Source organism: Canis lupus, chromosome 8 (assembly GCF_011100685.1).
Source record: "Canis lupus familiaris isolate Mischka breed German Shepherd chromosome 8, alternate assembly UU_Cfam_GSD_1.0, whole genome shotgun sequence".
In the NCBI taxonomy this organism is placed as follows: domain Eukaryota; kingdom Metazoa; phylum Chordata; class Mammalia; order Carnivora; family Canidae; genus Canis; species Canis lupus.
Genome location: NC_049229.1, coordinates 32,182,319 through 32,202,914, shown reverse-complemented (window position 1 = coordinate 32,202,914; position 20,596 = coordinate 32,182,319). Strand labels below are relative to the sequence as shown.

The 20,596-nt window shown below is 39.9% G+C and overlaps 1 protein-coding gene across 1 annotated transcript in view; it reads right to left on the bottom strand.

The window, feature by feature from the left end:
- PELI2 (pellino E3 ubiquitin protein ligase family member 2) overlaps positions 1–20,596 on the bottom strand; it is a 177,402-nt gene that overhangs the window by 114,756 nt on the left and 42,050 nt on the right. Inside the window, exon 2 of the mRNA XM_038544799.1 lies at positions 9,155–9,284. Coding sequence (XP_038400727.1) covers positions 9,155–9,284 — 130 coding nt within the window. The remainder of the gene's footprint in view (positions 1–9,154; positions 9,285–20,596) is intronic.

The following is a 20,596-nucleotide window of genomic DNA, read 5'->3' as shown; positions in this document are numbered from 1 at the left end:
AAACAAAAATGTTAGTGCCCACCTGCATTAATAGCAGAGACTAAGAAAAATGTGATGTTTTGAATCAACTTCAGATTTCTGGGATTATTTAGTGCGAATCATACCTCAAAGTTTAATCTTAAGAATACTATAAAGTATCTTAAAACCTATCTTAAAGCCTCTCACACAAATCTGAATGGGGGAATGGCGATAAACAATTACTGTTTAAGATCTTCAACCAGTATAAGTCAAACTGTCTAGCTTAAACACAGCAGTAGAGATGTCAACATTTAGGGGATTTGAAAGAAAGTGTCCTTACAGAAGAAAGGCTACTGTTTACTTTGTGAACAGAAGTCAAAACTAAAACAAAAACGGGGAAAGAACAGCTCACAAATTACCAAACTTACACTATTTGCAATGGCAAAACCATCAAAAACCTTAGAAAACCATAAAACTATTGGTTAGCCAAAATTTATAGAAATATAGTAGTTAATAACCAATTCTGGATGTTAAAGCTTCTATGATATAAATCATAAAATGAGATAAACACCTCGATAGATTTGTAAAGATTATTCATGTTAGGAGTGCTAATATTTAACAATCAGAATTATAATAAGTATAAGGAGTCAAAAATTGTAAAACATTCCATGGTCTGAATAACATGAGCTATAAATAATATAAAACTGTCCTCAAATGATGCTGCAAGTTAGAGTGCCAATCATTCACCAGACCGTGCTAATATATTTCCAAGTCATACGTTAATCATTAGATACTAATGGTATGATCCTTTCCTTGACGTCACGATCACAACTAAGCAATGTCAGAGCTAGTATTTCATATGACAAACTAAACTCTTCCAATAACTTCCCCCATTTAATTGAGAGCCAATGAATAAATGGAGTCTTGATATAGAGATTTTCCTGTAACATAATATTGCTCATGGTAAACCTACTACTACCTTTGGTTGAACAAGTATCCATTAAGTTTAATATTTTTCTAGTCCCAAATAATGATTTTTATAGTCAGTATTTCTATTATTACCTAAGCCATGAAAACCACTTATTGGACTGCCCTATTCAATTATCTAGCTTACTTTTATAAAATTTTGTTCACCTTTGATCTATGTGCTTTGAAAACATTAGTTGGTCAAATTCCAAAGATTAATTAATTAAAAGTTAGTTATATTCTTCAGATTCAATATTAAATAGGTATTTTCATGTAACTTGGATAATTTAATAGTTTTTTCTCTAGGAATATTTTGCTGTATTTCAAGTGTGTTTCTCTAATTATGCTCTGCTTCTCTGTCACAGTTTTCCATTTTTGATTTTATATATTCTATCACTCATTTGTCAAGTAAATCTATCCATTTTAATAACTGAAATTTTTTTCTTCTAAAACCAGAGAAATAAGAAAGGTTAGAACAGCATGTAATAAAGCCAAAGCTCTTAAAGTATTTAATCATCTAAATGCTATCTCAGTTTCTATTAAAGTGAATATTCAGGTCTTCGACTTCCAAACTGAGTTTGCATCAATAATGCCACAAGCTGCCCATCTCACTGAAACCATTTTTCTTGAGTGACAGTAAAGTTTAATATATTTCAGACTTTGTTCTGTCTAGCTCCATGAAATAAAAAACCATCACCTATCTTCAAAGTCTTGAATATTGTATTTTAAGCAAATTGTTAAATCATTTCTATGTGAAATGGCTGGGGCTTTGTCAATAATGACTGAAATTTTACTGCCCTGATTTATGAGCTTTCTATGAAGTTGTTCTATCATCTAATGTATGTTTTGTAACAATCAAGACTGTAACTCTAAACTGCCATGGTACATTCAGATAAGAGCTATTTTTTAAAGTCTCAATAAACACTAAATCATAAAATTATTTTAAACTATGCAGTATGTTGTTGGTATCTCAAATACTTTTTCCTCTGCTTTAGCAATACTTTTTGATAAAATGTTTTTCAGAGTGATTTCCATTTTTTTTTGAAAATTAGGTTGATACTTTTTCCAGCTTTGAGATATATTTGACATAGAACATTCAGTGTAAGACACACAGTATGTTAACTTGATACACTTCTATATTGCAAAATGGCTACCACCATATCCTTAGCAGATGCCTCCATAAGGTCACATAATTACCGTTTCCTTTTTGTGGTAAGAATGTTTCAAATCTACTTTTAACTTTCAGTATATAAGCCAGTTTTATTAACTATGATCACCATGCTGTACATAAGATCTTCAAACCTTATTCAAATTATAACTGGAGGTTTCTTAAGTATACATATACTTTGACCAGCATCTCCCCATATCCTCAATCCTTTGGCCCCTGGCACCATCATTTCAGTCAGTTTCTAGAGGTTCAGGTTTTTAGATTCCAGATTTAAATGATGCGTACTATTTATCTTTCTCTCTGACTTATTTCACTTAGCATAATCCCCTCAAGATCCATTTAGATTGTTGTAAATGGTAGGATGTCCTTTCTCACGGTTCAACAATATTACAGTGTATATACATATACAGTTGGCACTTCAACATAAGTTTGAACTGAACTGTGTGGGTTCACTCATACAGATTTTTTTTTAATATGGTACAGTACTGTAAATGTAATTTCTCTTCCTTAGGATTTTAACTTTTTTTTTCTCCAATTTACTTTTAAGAATATAGTATATAATACATATACAACTTGGGGTTCATTGACTGTTTATGTTATCAGTAAGGCTTCAAGTTAGCTATAGGCTATTAGTAAAGTTTCAAGGGAGTCAAAATTTTTATGAAGATTTTCAAGTGTGGCTGGTGGTGGGAGCGGTTGGTACTCCTAACACCCATGTGGTTCAAGAGTCAACTATGTACCATATCTTTATAACCAAACTGCTGACAGACACTGGGTTGATCCCATATTGGCTACTGTACAGAGTGCCGCAATGAACATGAGAGTACAGGTATCTCTTTGAGATGCAGTTTTCATTTCCTTTGTTATATACTCAGAAGTGGGATAGCTGGATCATACTGGTAGTTCTATTTTTAGTTTGGGGGAACCTCTATACTGTTTTTTACAGGGACTGCACTAATTTACATTCAGTAAAGTTGCAAGATACAAAATCAGTACACAAAAATCAGTAACAAACTCAGAAATTAATTCTCATTCACAATTACAGGAGAAAGAATAAAATAGGAATATGTTTATAGGGAGGTAAAAGATATGTCCACTGAAAACTGTATGATATTCTAACAGTTTTGGGCGTCGTCTTTTGGGTTTCCTATATGTGATATTAGGTCATCTGCAAATAGACCCTTCCCAAATTTAGATGACTATTTCTTTTTCATGCCTAACTGCTCTGCCTAGAACTTCTAGTACTATATTGAACAAAAGTGGCCAGAGTGGGCATCCTGGTCTTGTTCCTGATTTTAGAGGAAAAGACTTCAGTTTTTCAACATTGGCCATGAAGTTAGCTGTGGGCTTGTCACACATAGTCTTTATTATGTTGAAGTACATTTCTTCTGTTCCCAGTTTACTGATGATTTTTTAAATCCGAAGTGAATGTTGAATTTTGAATGTTCTTCCTTAATCTGTTGAGATGATCATAGGATTCTTACTCTCATATTGTCAATGTAGTATATATCACACAGATTTGTAGATGTTGAATCATTCTCACATCCCAGGAATAAATCCCACTTGAGCATGGTGTATGATTCTTTATTGTGCTACTGAATTTGATTTGTTGATATTTTAAGAATTTTTACATTTATGTTCAATCGGGGATATTGGCACCTAATTTTCTTCTCTTGTATTTTCCTTGTCTGGTTTTGGTATCAGGGTACCGCTGGCCTTATAAAAGGAGTTTGACATATTCCCTCCTCAATTTTTTGGAAGAATGTGAGAAGAACTTGTATTAACTCTCCTTTAAATGTCTGGTAGAATTTCTGGTCCTGTACGTTCAATTAGCAATCAAACCCCCAAACAACCTCCTTACTAGTAACTAGGGGGGGCCTGTCTGTTCAGAGTTTCAATTTCCTCATGATTTAGTCTCAGCAGGTTGTGTGTTTCTAGAAATTTATCCATTTCTTCTACATTAATCAATTTGTTGGCATATAACTGTTCACAGTTATCTCTTACGATCCTTTCTATTAGTGTGGTAGCAATTGTAATGTCTAATTTTGAGTCCTCTCTTCTTGGTGGGTCTAAAGAGTTGTCTTTATCTCCTCAAAAAACCAGCTTTTAGTTTTGTTGATCTTTTCTACTGGCTTTTTTTTTCTCCCTGTGTTTTTGCATGGATCTTTGTTGTTTCTTCCCTTCTACTAACTCTGGGTTTAGTCTGTTGTTCCATTTCTAGTTCCCTGAGGTATAAAGTTAGGTCGTTTATGTTTATATTTTGTTAAAAATCATTAAGATGGATTCCATTCTATAAATACAAATTACCTTAGGTTGGTATTTCTGTATAGTACCCAAAGATATTGTGGACTGCAGTTTATTACTAATTTTTTCTGATAGATTCAGAATATTCACATTTATGGTATCTAAAAGGATAAAACTTATCCAAACTTTGTTGCCCCTTTATAATAAAAGGAATTTCTTGAATTTACAAACATCAAAAACACCAGATACCAGGAACCCAAGAATTAGTCCATTAACAATGAAAGAAAACAAAGTTAACCTAAAAAAAAAAGGCTATTTAAAAACTGCATTAAATAGTCTGAGTATAATGATAAACAGGACTCCAAAGCACAGAAGGCTACAGCTTTAGAATGACTGTGCAGCAGACAGGCCACCCATTGCACCAAGACCCAGACTGGGCAGACAGTACTTCAAAAGCAGACCACAGTAGAACCTACAAAATTAGCTTGAATGAATGAGTTTACACTGAAATTTATATTACCACTTCTCAGTTACTACTGAATTATGCATTGATAAAGAAGAGTGTCCATATCAACTAGGAGAGCCACTACAGTGGGAACAGCTCGAGGGCAGTCCTGGTTGCAACAATCCCACTAAACAGTTATAATTTCTCTCTAAACTGTCACTCCAAGACCACTGATATTTTCCATTCTGAAATATGCCAACTGGAACAAAGTGAGACTCAGTCACTTTTGAGAAGTAAAAATGCCCAAAAAAGGAGATTTCAATAAAGCACAGCCTAGAAGGGAAAACCATGATGAAGTGTTCTCCTCAGTGATGTTGCTAAATTTAAACCACGTTGCTACCAGAACAGTCACCATTGCCACCACCATCCTATTTACTGGTCAGGAGCAAAACAGTTGCCCCACAGCCTTAAAAGGAAATGAACAAACAAAAATAGACTTAAATTCTCAGTCCTGTTATGCCACGTCCACCACTTATCACTCTTCAAGGTTTCCTTTTAGGAAAAAACCCCAAAGCTCTGTTCCAGATCTCCCTACTAGCCTGGCTAACTCCTAACCCCTCACCTCGAAGCACACACATACCATACCCTCAGAGCACTTTCGCCGTCTTCCCAATCCAAGCCCTCACCCCCTGTTCTCATAGCTCTGTTGTCCTCTCCTGCCCTGCATTTTTCACAACATGCAGTTAAGCATGTGTTTGCATGAGAACTGTTTGCCTCCTCACTAGATAATTTGTTCCAAGCAAAGTTTGCACACTGCAGTATATCCAACCCCTAGCATGAGGCTTGGCCCCTAGTGCTAGATAAACAGTTGTTGAATAAACAAATGGTAAATAAACTGCTAAATATTCAAGTCTATGAAACAGAACTGCCAGAAGTAAAAAGAGGTTTTACTTTAGGTTTTCTTTAAACACATTATATCATAAGTGTAATATCTGAGTATTACTATTTCAAGAGCAAATCACACATGAGTAGAGATGACACAAACTAAGATTACACAACAGTAGCACACAATCACCATCCTCATCTGACTTTGCGTGGACAATGGCAGGCATGAAGACTAAGATGCCCCATTTTCCAGCAAAGGGGTATACCTTGGTATGCTCCCAGGTTGTGGGGCAGAGGGAAAAAACAACGTAGAATATGAGCACTTGGTCTTCTGACTAACAATGGTAGCCACATCCACCTTCCTAGGTCTCCCGTTTACAAGTCCAAAATTGAAGATGACCCTTTCATTACCCATATTGCAGAATCAGAAATTCCAGAGCGGAAAAACCACTGCTGATTCAGGTCCAACAGCTTTTGCCAAGTACATCACATAACCTGGCATTCTGACAGGAAATGGGGTGAGCAAAAATGGAGTAAAAACAAGCCAGCGGGGCCTAGGATGGGCCCAGAGGTGGGCACTCACAAAGAAGGGTGCCAACAGGTATCCGAGAAAGGGAATCCAGGGTGAAGTCAACATGTAACTGGAAAACCCGAGTGAGCTAACAACCATCCCAAGGACAGCCTAAAGGACTAAAGGTCTTTAGATAAGAAAGCCTATATAAGTAGAATGTACTGCAGACTATGGCCACTTTCAAGTGACAGTGAACTAAGATACACTAGACCAGTGGGAAAAGTGAAGTGACAGTCAAATTGGAAGAGTTCAAGTATTAGGACCCACGGATGCCAACATATGGTTTAACAAGGGTTGGGGGAAACAGATGGGACAAGGTATGGAGTCACAAAAATATGCAGAAGAGTAGACTGCAGGTCAGGGAGGTCAAGAGAAGCAGGGGAAGAGGCGGCTTGTGCCAATAATGTAGGGTTAAAGAATGGACGGAAATGGAAACAGAACAAAATCATTTCTAGTTCCATAAACTGGAGAGATGGAGGAAAAAAAGATGAAAAAGACTATATCGATGAAAAAAAAGAAATCAGCATTCAGTTAAGGTGAGGCAGGAGGAGGAACATTTGAAGGAAAGGTTAAGTAAATGTATATGAGACTTTGTCTGGGGTTCAACAGAGCAGGTGGCAGCAGGAGGGGCAGGGCACAGCTGACCCGGAGTGAGGAATCTGTGACCAAGGTGCTCGGTAGTATGGAAAACTGCAGGAGGTCCTCATGTACAGGTTCCAGGATGGGTAGGATGTGTAAGGGAAAGGCGGTAAGGGCTAGCTGACCAGCGCACAGGAAGTTTATCTGGTCTACTCTTCCCCCTTAGTCATAGCTGATGGACCAGCCAGGCCTAGCACATTCCCTTTCCTGACCATTAAAAACCTCTAAGAGAAACAGAAGGTAGTTGGAGCCAAGTCACTTCACAACACCCTTTCAAGAATATCCACATTAACCCCTGCTGGTACTCTGGTTCTCTCTGAGCTGTTCTTACTATCTAACCTTTAATAATTTCTCCATTTTTGCTCTTTTTTTTCTTAAGCCAGAATCATTTGTTGCTTATAACCTAAATATCTTGCCTGATTCAGCACAGTTCCTGTCTACAGCCAACTCATTCATTTTGTATAGGAAGAAACAAGAGGCCCCGAGAATATAGGTTTTTCCCAGCTTACAAAACTGAAAACCAATTTCCTGACTACTAGTCATGTAGACCATAAACACAGATTTAGACCAGAAGGTTTATAATTCAAACAACTTCAGGTAAAATCTAGGTATAAGAGGTTAAAGTTTTATAAAAAGCTAAAACTGGAGCCCATGGAGGTAGGTAATGAATCAGGGAAAAAGCCACTGATTTTCTGATAGTAGCTACAGGAAAGATGTATTTCAGATTCCAACCAGATTTCACATTCTATCACAACATGCAGCCTGAGTATTCAAAGGTTTCTATAAAAAATGTTTTTAAATATTGTAAGGCATTGTGTCAATATAAAATCTAGGTTTACGGAAAGTAAAGGTAGAGAGCTAAAGGATGAAAAAATGAATGTCCATACACAGACAAATGTGACGACCAGGTCTGTAATATCAGAATATTTCTGGCACTTATCACATGCTTAAAAACTTTCATCTTGGTATTCTCCAAATATTTGTGGACTATAAAATATTTCTCCTACTTCCTTAACCTTCCAATATTGTTACTTCACTTCCCCTTTTCTCAGAATCTTTGCAAAGCTCATTTCCTTTGTTTTCCCTATTGAGCGTCCTTCCATTTCCAGAACTTACTTTATTTCCCTTTCTCCAGACAAAAACTTGGCTGCTCAATATTAGTCTTTCCTGTTTCCTTGGTGTTTGATATTTTTGGATCTAACCTTTTCCTCATTAATACAAGACAATCTTAATTGGTACATTCTAGCAAACTTTTTCCATGGTGCTGCTTCAGAAACAGCAACAGGAGTTTTGTTTTGTTTTTTTTTTAATAGAAAACATTGACCAAGGTGATCTGTTTCTAAGACTGAATATAAATACCATGCATGCTTCCTTAAAGTTATTCATTTCTTTGAAACATGGGTTTTCAGTAAAAATGGGAATCAAGTCTTATTTATTCCAGATGGTCCAAACCCATTATGATAAACATGTATAGCCAATGCATCATATGAAATATTTCAGGTGAATATAATTTTTCTAGAAAAGGAAACTATGTTACATGTTAATTTAATTACAAAATTGTCATATCTAAATAAGTAGAACATATCAACCAGAATGGAAACTCAGGGTTTTTCCCCCTTTATATAATCAGAAAGTAAAGTAGTCATAAAAAATAACATTTTATATATTTCAAACCTATGAGAGGAAATATAGTAAACTTCTTGTGGTACTTAGCTCTGTTTACTTCCAATCTTTCCAATAATTACCCAAATTCAATTCCATGTACATAGAGATTATGTGAAAATGACTACTCAATAAATAGAAGGAAGATAACAAATCTTAATGAGGTTTATACTAAGACTTAATACCAAAACCCTTTAGGATAAAGAACATCATTTATCTTTCTACCACAACTATTCTAAATTGACACATATTGGTTCTACTATATTCCAAGCAGTGGTCCATCATGGGCAGCAGGGGCTGGAGGGGAGGGTCTGCCCACACCACCACTCAGGGGACATGTGGCAATTCCGGAGATCTGTTTGGTTGCCCGAACAACAGTGGCAGCTGGGGGTGGGGATGATGTGCTACTGGCATCTAGGGGGTCCAAGCCAGGGATGCAGCTAAACACACAAAGCCCGGAACAACCCTTCACAACCAAAAACTATATGGCCCCAATGATCAAGAAACTTTCCCGCCAAGAAGAAAAGAAAAGAGGCTGAAAGAAAAGAGCAGCCAAGACAAGTAAGCACGAGTCACCAACTGCCAAGGCCTTCCCCATGCTGCAGGAGCCACCTACCTTGGACGCTTGCGGCGTGGAGATCACATGGACCGTGCTGGGTTTGACTCCATTCGCCTTTGGCCGCTTATAAAGAGCAAATCTGCTTTTCCTCCGGCCTCGGTCTCCATTAGGTAAAGCACCATTGTACCTACAAAGAAAGATGAAAATTCATTTATTTGTAGATTTTTAAGGTTTTAAAAAAATAAGATGGAATGAGGGAAAAGACAGGGATGGTCACAAGAAATTGCCCACTAAACACCCCTTGTAGAATAAACGGACTACAAAACAGGCTTTAGCTGTAATGAAATTCAAATCACTTCCAGAAACTTAATTTAAGAGTGATGTACAAAGTAATTATAGGTTTCCTATTCTATAAAGTCAGACTCTTCAAATCTTTCTGGAAAGAGACAGTATAAATAAGCAAATGAGAATTCTGCAGAGGCTGTATTAGTGCTGGCTCAATTTAGCAAGCGTTGTTCTAATGGACCCCAGAGAAACACTCAAGAAATATTTTTAAATGAACTAGTTAGAAAATAGCATACTAATTAAACCTCATCTCTCACTCCCAAATCATGTTAATGTCTTTAGGATCTTTATTTGTAAGAAGACCAAATTTAGTTACTTGCAGTCTTTAAAGTTCTGAATTCTCCACATTCATTCTCATTTCTATTTGAACCTTTAAACTGTCAGGTGAGCAAAAATCTCTAGTGAAAATTAAAGCTAAAATAGGACTTCACAAGAAGGTTGCCCAGAGAGAGGCCCAGAAGTAAAAAAAGAGGAGTTTTAGTCCAGACTGTGAAATAACTTAAAAAGTCATCTGGAAAACAATGTCCTTACACAGATTTCCCACATTAGTATCTTAACCTAATACCAGTGTTTAAAAGGAATGCGGGACTACAGTTAGTGTTTCTGTTTTCAATTGTATTTCTAACTCTGGATTAATGGGTCCCTGTATGTTCTGACCAATGTCTCTTGTTGCCATACTCACAGGACTGTTCTCTATCACCTTCATAGGAGAAGTTCTTTTAAAGAGAACAACAAGAAGGGAGGGGAATCTTTTAAATTGTGCATAAATAGGACAGCTCCCTCAGAACACCCAAGCCCACATCTGGTGACTCGTTCCTCTCCTGAAAGTCTTGCTCTGCCTCTGGTTGAGTCACACCCAGAACATGGTATCCAGTATGGCCTGCAAGGGGGCCCAGAGGCTCAGGAACAGTAAAAGTCAGAACAAAGGGATTTTTTGTTTTATAATTTGGTAGCTACAGTTTGGCAATGGATTTAAATTATCACTTGAAGTTATTCCTGCTGTGTTTTTAATCTGCTCCCATTTCCATCACAAAAGAACATCAACTAAATAAAAGTGTCTCTAGAATACAGAGATGATTTATTTCAAGTCTCCTTTTTCTGAGGCAAGATCAAAACAGGCACTGTTTTCTTACACATATTTGTGAGCGAGCGCTACTATAATGAACGTAGCCATGAGTAAACCACCATCATAAACCCACTTTGTTTTAATATATTCCCAGATCACTTAAATCAAGATGAACATCCTGTATTAAGAGAAACATATGTAAATCAATTAAAGCTAGGACTCTCAACAATTCAGAGGAATATTTTCACTGCTGAGGCCTAGAGGCAAACAGTACAAGATCCGGCAGGGTTTCCTGTGCCTCTCCCACCTACCCGGCTCCCTGCTGCATCTTTCAACTACATGCTGCTGGTTGATAAGATCTAACCCACTAGAGTGAATCAGAAGCTTTTTAGGGATCCACTCCCAACTACACTCCCTTTTCAGGAACCCATCTCATAACCCCCTCAGGTGAGCCCCAGCACCACGTGTGAATGAAATGGCCAGGCCGGCACCCTCCAAATCACACTGGAGCTGAGTGGCTGGAGTTGGACATCTGGCCCACAGGGGCCAAAGACATGCTCATCGCAGAAAACACAAAATTGGGACTGAGAGAAAAGCAGCCAGTCTCTGTAAATGGCCAGAGCTGTGTAAGTGCACCAACTGTGGGGATGTCACAACCTGTTAGGTGATGAAGCAGCAGAGAAGTGAGGAATGAAGCAGATGAGCAGAGACAAGCCACAAGAAAGGAACAGGATCCTTAGGGCTTCTCTTGGCCCAGTTGTATGCTGACCCTTGTTCATGAAATCCTTTTTGGTTTCAGCTAGCTCAGGTTGCTTTCTGCTACCTAACACCCCAAAGTCCTATCTAATATAAAGGGGAGGGATCCACAAAAACTAGTGTCACCTCAACATTTGCAAAACTTGTTAAGTTGCCTGAGCACAGAAGCAAATGTTAAGGATAAGCAAACAATATGTCAGTCTACATACCCACTACCTACTTGCTCAATACAGCTAAACAATGATCAGTGAAAAATCCTATTGGAAATAATTAAGGTAACAGTGGAAAAACCAGTGTCACAATGAGTCAAGTTTCTAATTAGGTTAAGCTACATGGTCATTCATTCAATATTAATAATGCCAAGTACTAGAGCTACCGTGATGAGTATCAGCTTCCTGGCTTTCAGATCTCTACACTTGAAAGCAGAGAAAGGCATAAGAACAAGTGTGATAAGACCCGTATGTGACAAGATGTACTAATGCACAAAGCACATGGGAAGAGCCATTATTAGGGAGAGCTTCATGGAAGAGTCAATGGTCTTGAAATGTGAACAAGACTAAATGGGAATGTAGGGCAACAGTATGAACCAAGGGTAGTTCAGTACTGTGGGAACATCAAGTTCAATGGGAGAGAATTAGAGGGCCAGGAGGGTAAAAGGTAGGGGCCAGGTTACAACAGGAGCCTGGCATTCCATGAGGGCATGGCTTTTTACCCTAAGGAGAACGGGGAGCCAGTAACATTGAAGCAACAGACCAACACAACTGGACATAAAGTAATCGCTAAGGCAGCACAGTGAAGAGTAGACACCCAGATGAGAGTCACAATGAACAGATGGGAGAACTAGCCAAACAATAGAGGAAGTGTGGGTTGAATGGCGGCCCCCAAATAGACTTGTCCATATCCTAGATCCTTTGGAAAAAGGGTCTTTGATATGTAGTTAAAGCTCTGGAGAGGAAATCATCCTACATTACTGGAGGGCCCCGAATTCAATAACAAGGGTCTTTAGAATAGACACACAGGGAGAAGAGAGGACGATGTGGACACAGGCAAAACTGGAAGTTGACAATCACGACCCAAGGAACGCCTGGAGCCCCCAGGAGTGGGAAGAAGCAAGGAAGGACTCGGGCCCTCAGGGCCCCCAGAGACAGCATGGCTTGGCAGCACTGTGCTTCCAGACTTGAGGCCTCCAGAACCCTGAGAATCAATTCTGCTGTGTTGAGCTACCACACTGGTGGCAATTTGTCCTGATAGCTACAGGAAACATCACCAGCCTCAACCAAAACAGCAAGGAAAGGAGTTAGAAGATCAAACAAAAATTTCAGAGAGTTGTTTACAGTGCTAGGGGAGCATCCAAATCTCCTGGGAAGCTTTACAAAACTATGCATGCCTAAGTCTCAAGAGATTCTGAGTCTGTAGTTCTGGTACAGGGCTCCAAGTGTGCATGTTGTCAGAGTTCCACAGGGATGTGCTCCTGCAGCTATGGTCGAGCACCCTGGTTTTAAAGACAAATTATCAATAGTACTCGGAGACTTGATTGGCTGCACAGAGTGGAGGGAGAGAGAAAGGTAATGGCATACAGGCTTCTGGCCTAGGGAAGGGGGAAAGAATTATTAGGAAGCTGAATAGGAATTACAGGGATATACAGGGAAAGACATCCAGGAGGCAAGAGAACTTACAGACCTGGGTGCTTTTACAATACAAGTGTGGCAGCTGAAATCATGAGTGCAAATGGGATAAGCCAGAAAAAGTGCAGAATAAAGAAGTGACCCTAGAAAAATAAAGAGACCCTAGAAATTGCAACCATTTAAAGAAAATAACCCCTTCTTAGTCACAGGCCAGGAACAGGAGAAAGTTCTATCACTAAAGACAAGAGAATTAACAGTGTTTAAGCAGTTAAAAGGCCAGTTCATAGAACAAAAATATATTACCATAATCTGGAAAAATCTGGGTCATTGGGGACCTCACCCATCTCCAAGTAAACACAAGCCAGCCCCAACCCCTGGGTCTCCCTCTGAACCTCCCCTCCCATTTCATCTTCTCCTCATGGCTGAGAATCTCAGCAGAGTGCTCCTCACCCACTGTACTGCTTCTGATACTCTTAGACACTTCAATTCACTATCATTTTATCTTTGCCCCAAATCAAAGACCATGTGTCATGCAGCCACCTTGTCCAACCTCCACCCCACCCTGAAAGTTTCCCACTGGCTCTCATATCAGCATGGCAGATCAGAGAGGACCACAGAGGCCCAGAGCTTCTCCCAGGGAGAGGGGAGTCTAATTCCCCTCTCTCTACATTTGGGCTGGCCTTAGTGACTCACTTATTGACAGGAGGTAGAGGAAGTGATGTTCTGAGACTTTCAGAGCCAAGTCTGATGAAGCCTTGCAGTTTCTGCCTCGGTTTTTGGTGAGGTTTGAATTGCCACAGAAGAGATTCAGGACCACAACGTGGGGGAGGCCATATGTAGGTGCTCTGGGCAGCAGGCTCAACTGAACGCAGCCTTTCCAACCACCCCATTAAGGCATCAGTCATGTGAACAGTCTTGAACCTTCCAGACCAACCTATCCCCCAGCTGACTGTTACCAAGTGACCATGATACCATGTGGGGCAGAAAAACTGTCCAGTTGAGCACTGTCCAAATTCCTAACCCACAGAATGGCACAGGAGATAAGAATGGTTGCTGTTTCAAGCCACTATGTGGGGGTAATTGGTTACAGAGGAATAGGTGCTTAGAACAAGCCCTAATACTCCCTTCTCCCTAATCACAGCCTTGTCTTGGTCCCCTGATCTGTCAAGCACAGCTCTTCCTGAACAGGATCACAGAATCCTCCCCTCCTACCTCCTGCCTTCCCATCGAGCCCAGCTTCCCCCACAAAACGTCCCGTCCACCCCCAGGACCTGATACCTGCCCAGGATGACCACATGACAAGAGAGAAGGGTCATCTCTCATATAGTAGAATAGAGTCCAAAGGTGGGATCTGGCCTACAAAGGCAAAAAGTTATCATTCCAAGAAAGGTCAGAAAGGCTTCCCTGGCCTGGCAAGCTCTTCAGCCAATAAGTATGTAGAAATATTTCCAAATGCTGCTGATACCTGTTTTAGTTGAACAGGGGTATTCTGATGCAAACCCGTAAGTTGCTTTTCAAGCTTCCTATCTTTAAAAAAATTTCGGAGACCTTAAAAACATCCACTTATTCAGTAAGTGTGCGATGAAAATTTAACTGTTCGCATATGCAGGACAACTAGTTGGTCTTAACAGTAAAGGTATCTGGATGCCACAAATAACAATGAAAAACCTGTATAAGAAACATCACAAGTGAAGGGTTTTTCCTGGTTTAAAATTCAGAGTTCACGTTTTCACTAGCATTTGCTGTGCACTTACTATGTGACAAGAAACCCTCTGAGGGAGGCATTAGCACTCTCAGTGGGCAGGTAACAAGCATAAATGGTTAAAATACACACACAAATTTGTCCTACCAGGAAAGGGCAGACAGAACCAAATCCACATCTGCTTTGTCTGACTCCAAATGTCATTCTTTCCAGAAGATACTGACAATTTTTAAATTCAAGGCATGAGAGGATGCCTGCCACCTGAAAGTGCATTTGTCAGAAAGAATTTTCTATAGGAAACAGCAAGAGAGGTGTGCTGGGGGCTCCCTGTCACATTCTAGAGGCATCACAGTTGATCTTAACCAGCCTGAACTTGAAGCAGCATCCACGTGACCATGGGAAAGAGGATGTGGGGTATAACATCCCAGGACCATGTTCCAGAGGCAGCCTGGCTTCCCACTGCAGTCTGAACATTCTGCTCTCTCTCAAAAGCAACATTTCTGTCACTTGCACAGATAAATTGCAAACAACTGCTGTAACCAAAGTAAACTGTACGCTGCAGATGAACAAGTCAGTGACACTACAGACAAGATGTAAAGAAAGTCTAGTAAACTCCTGCAGCATGGCACCTGCCTCAACACAGTGCACACCAGCTCACCAGGAGAGTGAAAGCACTAGTGCAACTGTAAGAAAACGCACATAAGCCACCAAGTGCCTGACACCAGCTTGACATTATGGCAGCCCCAACTCATCATTTACTCTGTCACAACACATCTGGACTTGCCTCGCCCAAATGGGTCCCAGACAAAACCCTGGGACCCAACAGTGTATATTCCTCTGCACCTAACAAATGCTGCATAGTGTAGAGTTTCATAAATAAACCTTCATTTCTCACCAAAAAAATAAGTATGGCAGCACCAAAACAGTCTATCCCCTCGGGTGATTACCTGCTGCAGCTTTTTAAACATCAGTTCATTCAGAAAATTTTCCTGGGCTTGGCCTTAAAATGAGAATTCTCAATGTCCCATTCCTGGTTGGAAATAGTCTTTGCTTCAAGTAGCTACTTAAGGTCCAATCAATATGAAAACACTATATTCTCTCAGGAATGCAGCTCATGAGGTAAGCCAGGACCCAGGGCCACCAGCTAAGGATACTGACAAGATATCTTGCCTCTTGGGAGAGTGAAGTGAAGGCAGACAAGGTAACAAAATTATACAATTTTGACAAACTAAAGAAAGGGAGTTAGAAAACAATGTGAAAAAATAAATCTGAATATTAAGGGTTGAACCAGGACGCAGCAGCACACCTTGCCACATGCCCTTCATGGGGGTTCTGAGTCGTGGAACCTTAAGAGTGGTCTGCTCTCATGAAATGGGCAAAAGACATGAACAGAAATTTCACAGAGGAAGACACAGACATGGCCAACAAGCACATGAGAAAATGTGGGGCTTTTTGTTTGTTTGTTTAAGCAAAAACTGTATTTACTGGGTGCTGGTGAGGTTTTACAGAAGGAACGAATCCAGAGGAACTTGCTCAGTCCAAGGGGAGATATTTGCTTTGTGGCCTTAAGCCTCTCCAACCCTTCTGTGAGATGTGGTTGTCCTTTTTTGCTCTATTCCACCCAGTTAATCCTTTAAAGTACTGCCTACTATTGTCACTCCTCTGCTTAGATTTCACATGTTCATTGTGACCTGTAAGAGTCCAGAGACTGCTGTTGCCCTCTGGGCCTGGGCCTGTCATTCACTTGCCATCAGGGAAATACAAATCAAAACCACAATGAGATACCACCTCACACCAGTGAGAATGGGGCAAATTAACAAAACAGGAAACAACAAATGTTGGAGAGGATGTGGAGAAAGGGGAACCCTCTTGTACTGTGGGTGGAAATGTGAACTAGTGCAGCCACTCTGGAAAACTGTGTGGAGGTTCCTCAAAGAGTTAAAAATAGACCTGCCCTACGACCCAGCAATTGCACTGCTGGGGATTTACCCCAAAGATACAGATGCAATGAAATGCCGGGACCTGTACCCCAATGTTTATAGCAGCAATGTCCACAATAGCCAAACTGTGGAAGGAGCCTCGGTGTCCATCGACAGCTGAATGGATAAAGAAGATATGGTCTATGTATACAATGGAATATTACTCAGCCATTAGAAATGACAAATACCCACCATTTGCTTCGATGTGGATGGACCTGGAGGGTATAATGCTGAGTGAAGTAAGTCAATCAGAGAAGGACAAACATTATATGGTCTCATTCATTTGGGGAATATATGAAAGGGACTATAGGGGAAAGGAGAGAAAATGAGAAATATCAATGAGGGTGACAGAGCATGAGAGACTCCTAACTCTGGGAAACGAACAAGGAGTAGTGGAAGGGAGGTGGGCAGGGGTTGGGGGTGACTTGGGTGATGGGCACTGAGGGGGGCACTTGAGGGATGAGCACTGGGTGTTATACTATATGTTGGCAAATCTAACTCCAATAAAAAAAAGGAAAAGGGGGTGGTCTGCTCTACCAGACCTGGAGGATGGTACAAGTTAATTTTCCCTTAGTCTTACACCATTTTGACTGGATGATTTTTCAAAAAGTTTCCTTTGTATTTGCCTAAGTCTCTCTACTTCTTCCTGGTACCTAAAACTGAGGAGGGGCTCAGTAACAGTCACCGTATTAGTGTAGGGATAATGACAATAGTACAGGATCAGGACGCAGGAGTTTCTGCTCCAACTCTTTCCTACCCGGTGCTGGGAACGGACCCAAGACGGGCCTGTTTCTTCAACTACAAAGAGAGTAACCCAACATTATAAATTCAACTTTAAGAAGATTCCCAAAGCCTCTTTCAAGCATTCCGAGTATGTATGGACAGGGAAGGCATTTCACCCAGCAAAAACCTGTTGTCCTGGCTCAGGAACATGAAGGTTGTGGCTGTTATGGAAACTCCTGGCTTTTGAAGCCACCACACTTCCAAAGCCTCCCACATCTTCTGGGTAGTTGTATTTTCAGGTTGCCCTTTTTCTTATCTTGAGGGTTTTTTTTTTTCTTTTTTCTTTCCATGCCAAAATATTTCCCAAGGTGAAATACTAAAAAGTTTTTCTCAGAAACACAGTACTACCCCCACACAAGGAAACTTCAGGCTGTTCCTCCGGGGTTTGTACACCCACACACTCTCACCCAGCCCCCCATCCAGTAGGAAGTACAGGGAGAACCATCCTGGCCCTGCATCCAATCCCAGAGAGGACTTTGCACAAGTCCCTGAACTTCTCAGAAGCTTACTGTCCTTCCCCATCAAGGAGGAAGGCCTGATATTCTAGTTTGGATTCTGCTGCAGTGTGCTGGGAGCAGAGCTCAGGAGAGGTGGGGATCCCACCTTCACTAGTGCCACACCTACATTGACCCTTGAGCCATTGCTCCTTTCTGACATTTATTCAATTCCTAGGAAGAGGGTGACACCTCTTTAGGGACTTCTTCCTCCAACCAGGCCATTCAAAAGAAAATGAACTTGCTGCGAAGCAAACCCAGTCTCTCTAAAAAACAAAGGAACGGTTTATGAAAAGAACATTATCATCTCATACTTAGCCATTTGCTCAATTGAAGTCTTTCCTCTGCCCTTTTTCATTTCAAATTGGTACCATCACTAAATCACATAAGACTTTTTAAAAAAATTTTTACTGTATTGAATCTTTGATTTTTAAGCATTGCTGGGGGGCCAATAGCAGAGCATTTTTCACTGAATACTTAAAGATATACAAAGCATAAGGAATAGAGAAAGCTGTTTATGTTACCCTCACAACATCTAAGACTACTTCTTTTATTCTGCCATTGGCTCCAGCAGTCCAAAACACCTCCAATTAATGTGTATTAATCTCAATGCTTTATGGCAGAGAATCTCTTGTTTACTTCATTAGGTGAAGATAACCATGAAAAGATTTATCTTAGTCTTGAGGTATCTGGGTGGCTCAGTTACTTAAGTGTCTGCCTTCAGTTCAGGTCATGATCCTGAGGTCCTGGGATCAAGTCCTACATCAGGCTCCCTGCTCAGGCTCTCCCTCTCCTGCTCCCCTTGCTTGTGTGAGTGCGCATATGTGTTCTCTCTCTAGCAAATAAAAATTTACCTTATTCTTGAATTAGTACAATCTTACACTTCTTCATATCTTCAACCATTTTGAAAAACAGACCAAATCCCAAATGTTCCTTCTTTATCACTTTAACATTTGCTCGTTTTAGCTTCTTATTACCTAAGCTAAGATGATCAGGTATATAAATTGTATATGGTAGACTAAAATACTGGTCCCAGTTCTTCACTCCTCCTTGAAGATATGCTCTGAGCCATTCATGACTTTATATCTCCAGTTAATGTCCTTGCCCTGGATTTTGGGTTGGGCCAATGGGATGTTAACAAGTACAATGCAAGCAGGGGCTTGAGATATGCTTGGTAGTTGGGATTGTCCTTTGGCACCTCTGACATGGCCACAGGAAGACTATGTACCAGCTGGCCTACCAAGGAGGAGAGACACTTCTGAAGATCCAAACCACATAAAGGCAGCATGAAGCAAAGCCATTCCATCACTGCCTAAATCAGAGTTGTCTCAACCAACACACCAACTCATGAGAATAAATCACTGTTTGTTTTGTAAGATTTTATTTGACAGAGAACATATTAGGCAGAGTGGCAGGCAGAGGGAGAGGGAGAAGCAGGTTCTCTGCCTAACTGGCTGAGCCACCTAGGCACACCTCACTGTTGTTTTATAAGTCAGAGTTTGGGGGGCACCTGGGTGACTCAGTGGTTGAGCGTCTGCCTTTGGCTCAGATCCTGATCCCAGGGTCCTAGGATCAAGTCCCGCATCAGGCTCCCCATCAGGAGCCTATTTCTCCCTCTACCTATGTCTCTGCCTCTCTCTGTGTCTCTTATGAATAATAATATTTTAAAAACAATAAATAAAAAAAAACAGAGTTTGGGGATGATTTGTAACATAGCATTATAGGGCAAAAATGAAATAATGCTCTGATTTTCAAAAGCAAATTAACATAAGTAGCTTCCTCAGTACCTAAAGACTTTGGTCTAAAAGACACAGAAAACATTCTATATATATATACACCCAAAGTTTTATATATAAAGACTTCCATTCTGAAGGAAAGAGATTAGAATTCCAAATGTGCCCTTTTTAAAGAAAATTTTAAGAAAAATTGATTTTTTTTAAATGTGTATACTCTTTAAAAAGGGAGGAAAAAAAAAGGGAGGGATAAAATATTAAATTGTAGGTCTTGTTTTCAATAAATTGTGTCAATTAAAAACTGTGGTCCCTCAAGAAAGCTACATGTGTAATATGTGTAATAAGGTCTTAGTCTCTCTCTCTAAAAAAAAAAAAAAAGAAAGAAATCAAATTTAGTAATTTTATCCTAATTCTTTTGTGTCTATTTGGCAAAGCACTGAGTCTTTTAAATCTGTCTATATTCAATTTCCACCATAGTAAGAGGCCTCTAAAGAGTGAGCATCTCAAAAGGTTGCCAAAAAAGGGAACATCTAAAACTAGCACTAGGCCCACCATCTAACATGTGTTAAAGCTATGGGCATTTCAAATAAAGAACTTGAGGTACAAAGATTTTATTACTAGCCCAAATTGTTAAAGCTTGAAATTGAAACTAGCATTGGAATCTCCTCCGTCTCAGAAGTTATAGCTATTCCTAACTACTAAAATAATTACTTCAAATGTTTTTTCCTTTTTCAAAATTTCTTCTAAAAAGAATCACACTAATGTAACCTTTACCAATGTTTATTGTAAACCTTTGGCATAAACACACGCAACTTAGAAATTCCTAGAAATATAGACGTGTCAGAGCAAGCAAATCCAACTTTTGAAAACTTGCTGGGCAATACCCTGACAAATTAAGAGATATATAATTGATACAGTGTGTAACAACTACATTCAAGATGGTTATAAATATATTCACTTTAATCAAGTACCCATGACAGAATGGGGAGGAGGAGGGGGAGGAGAGGGCAGGGTTT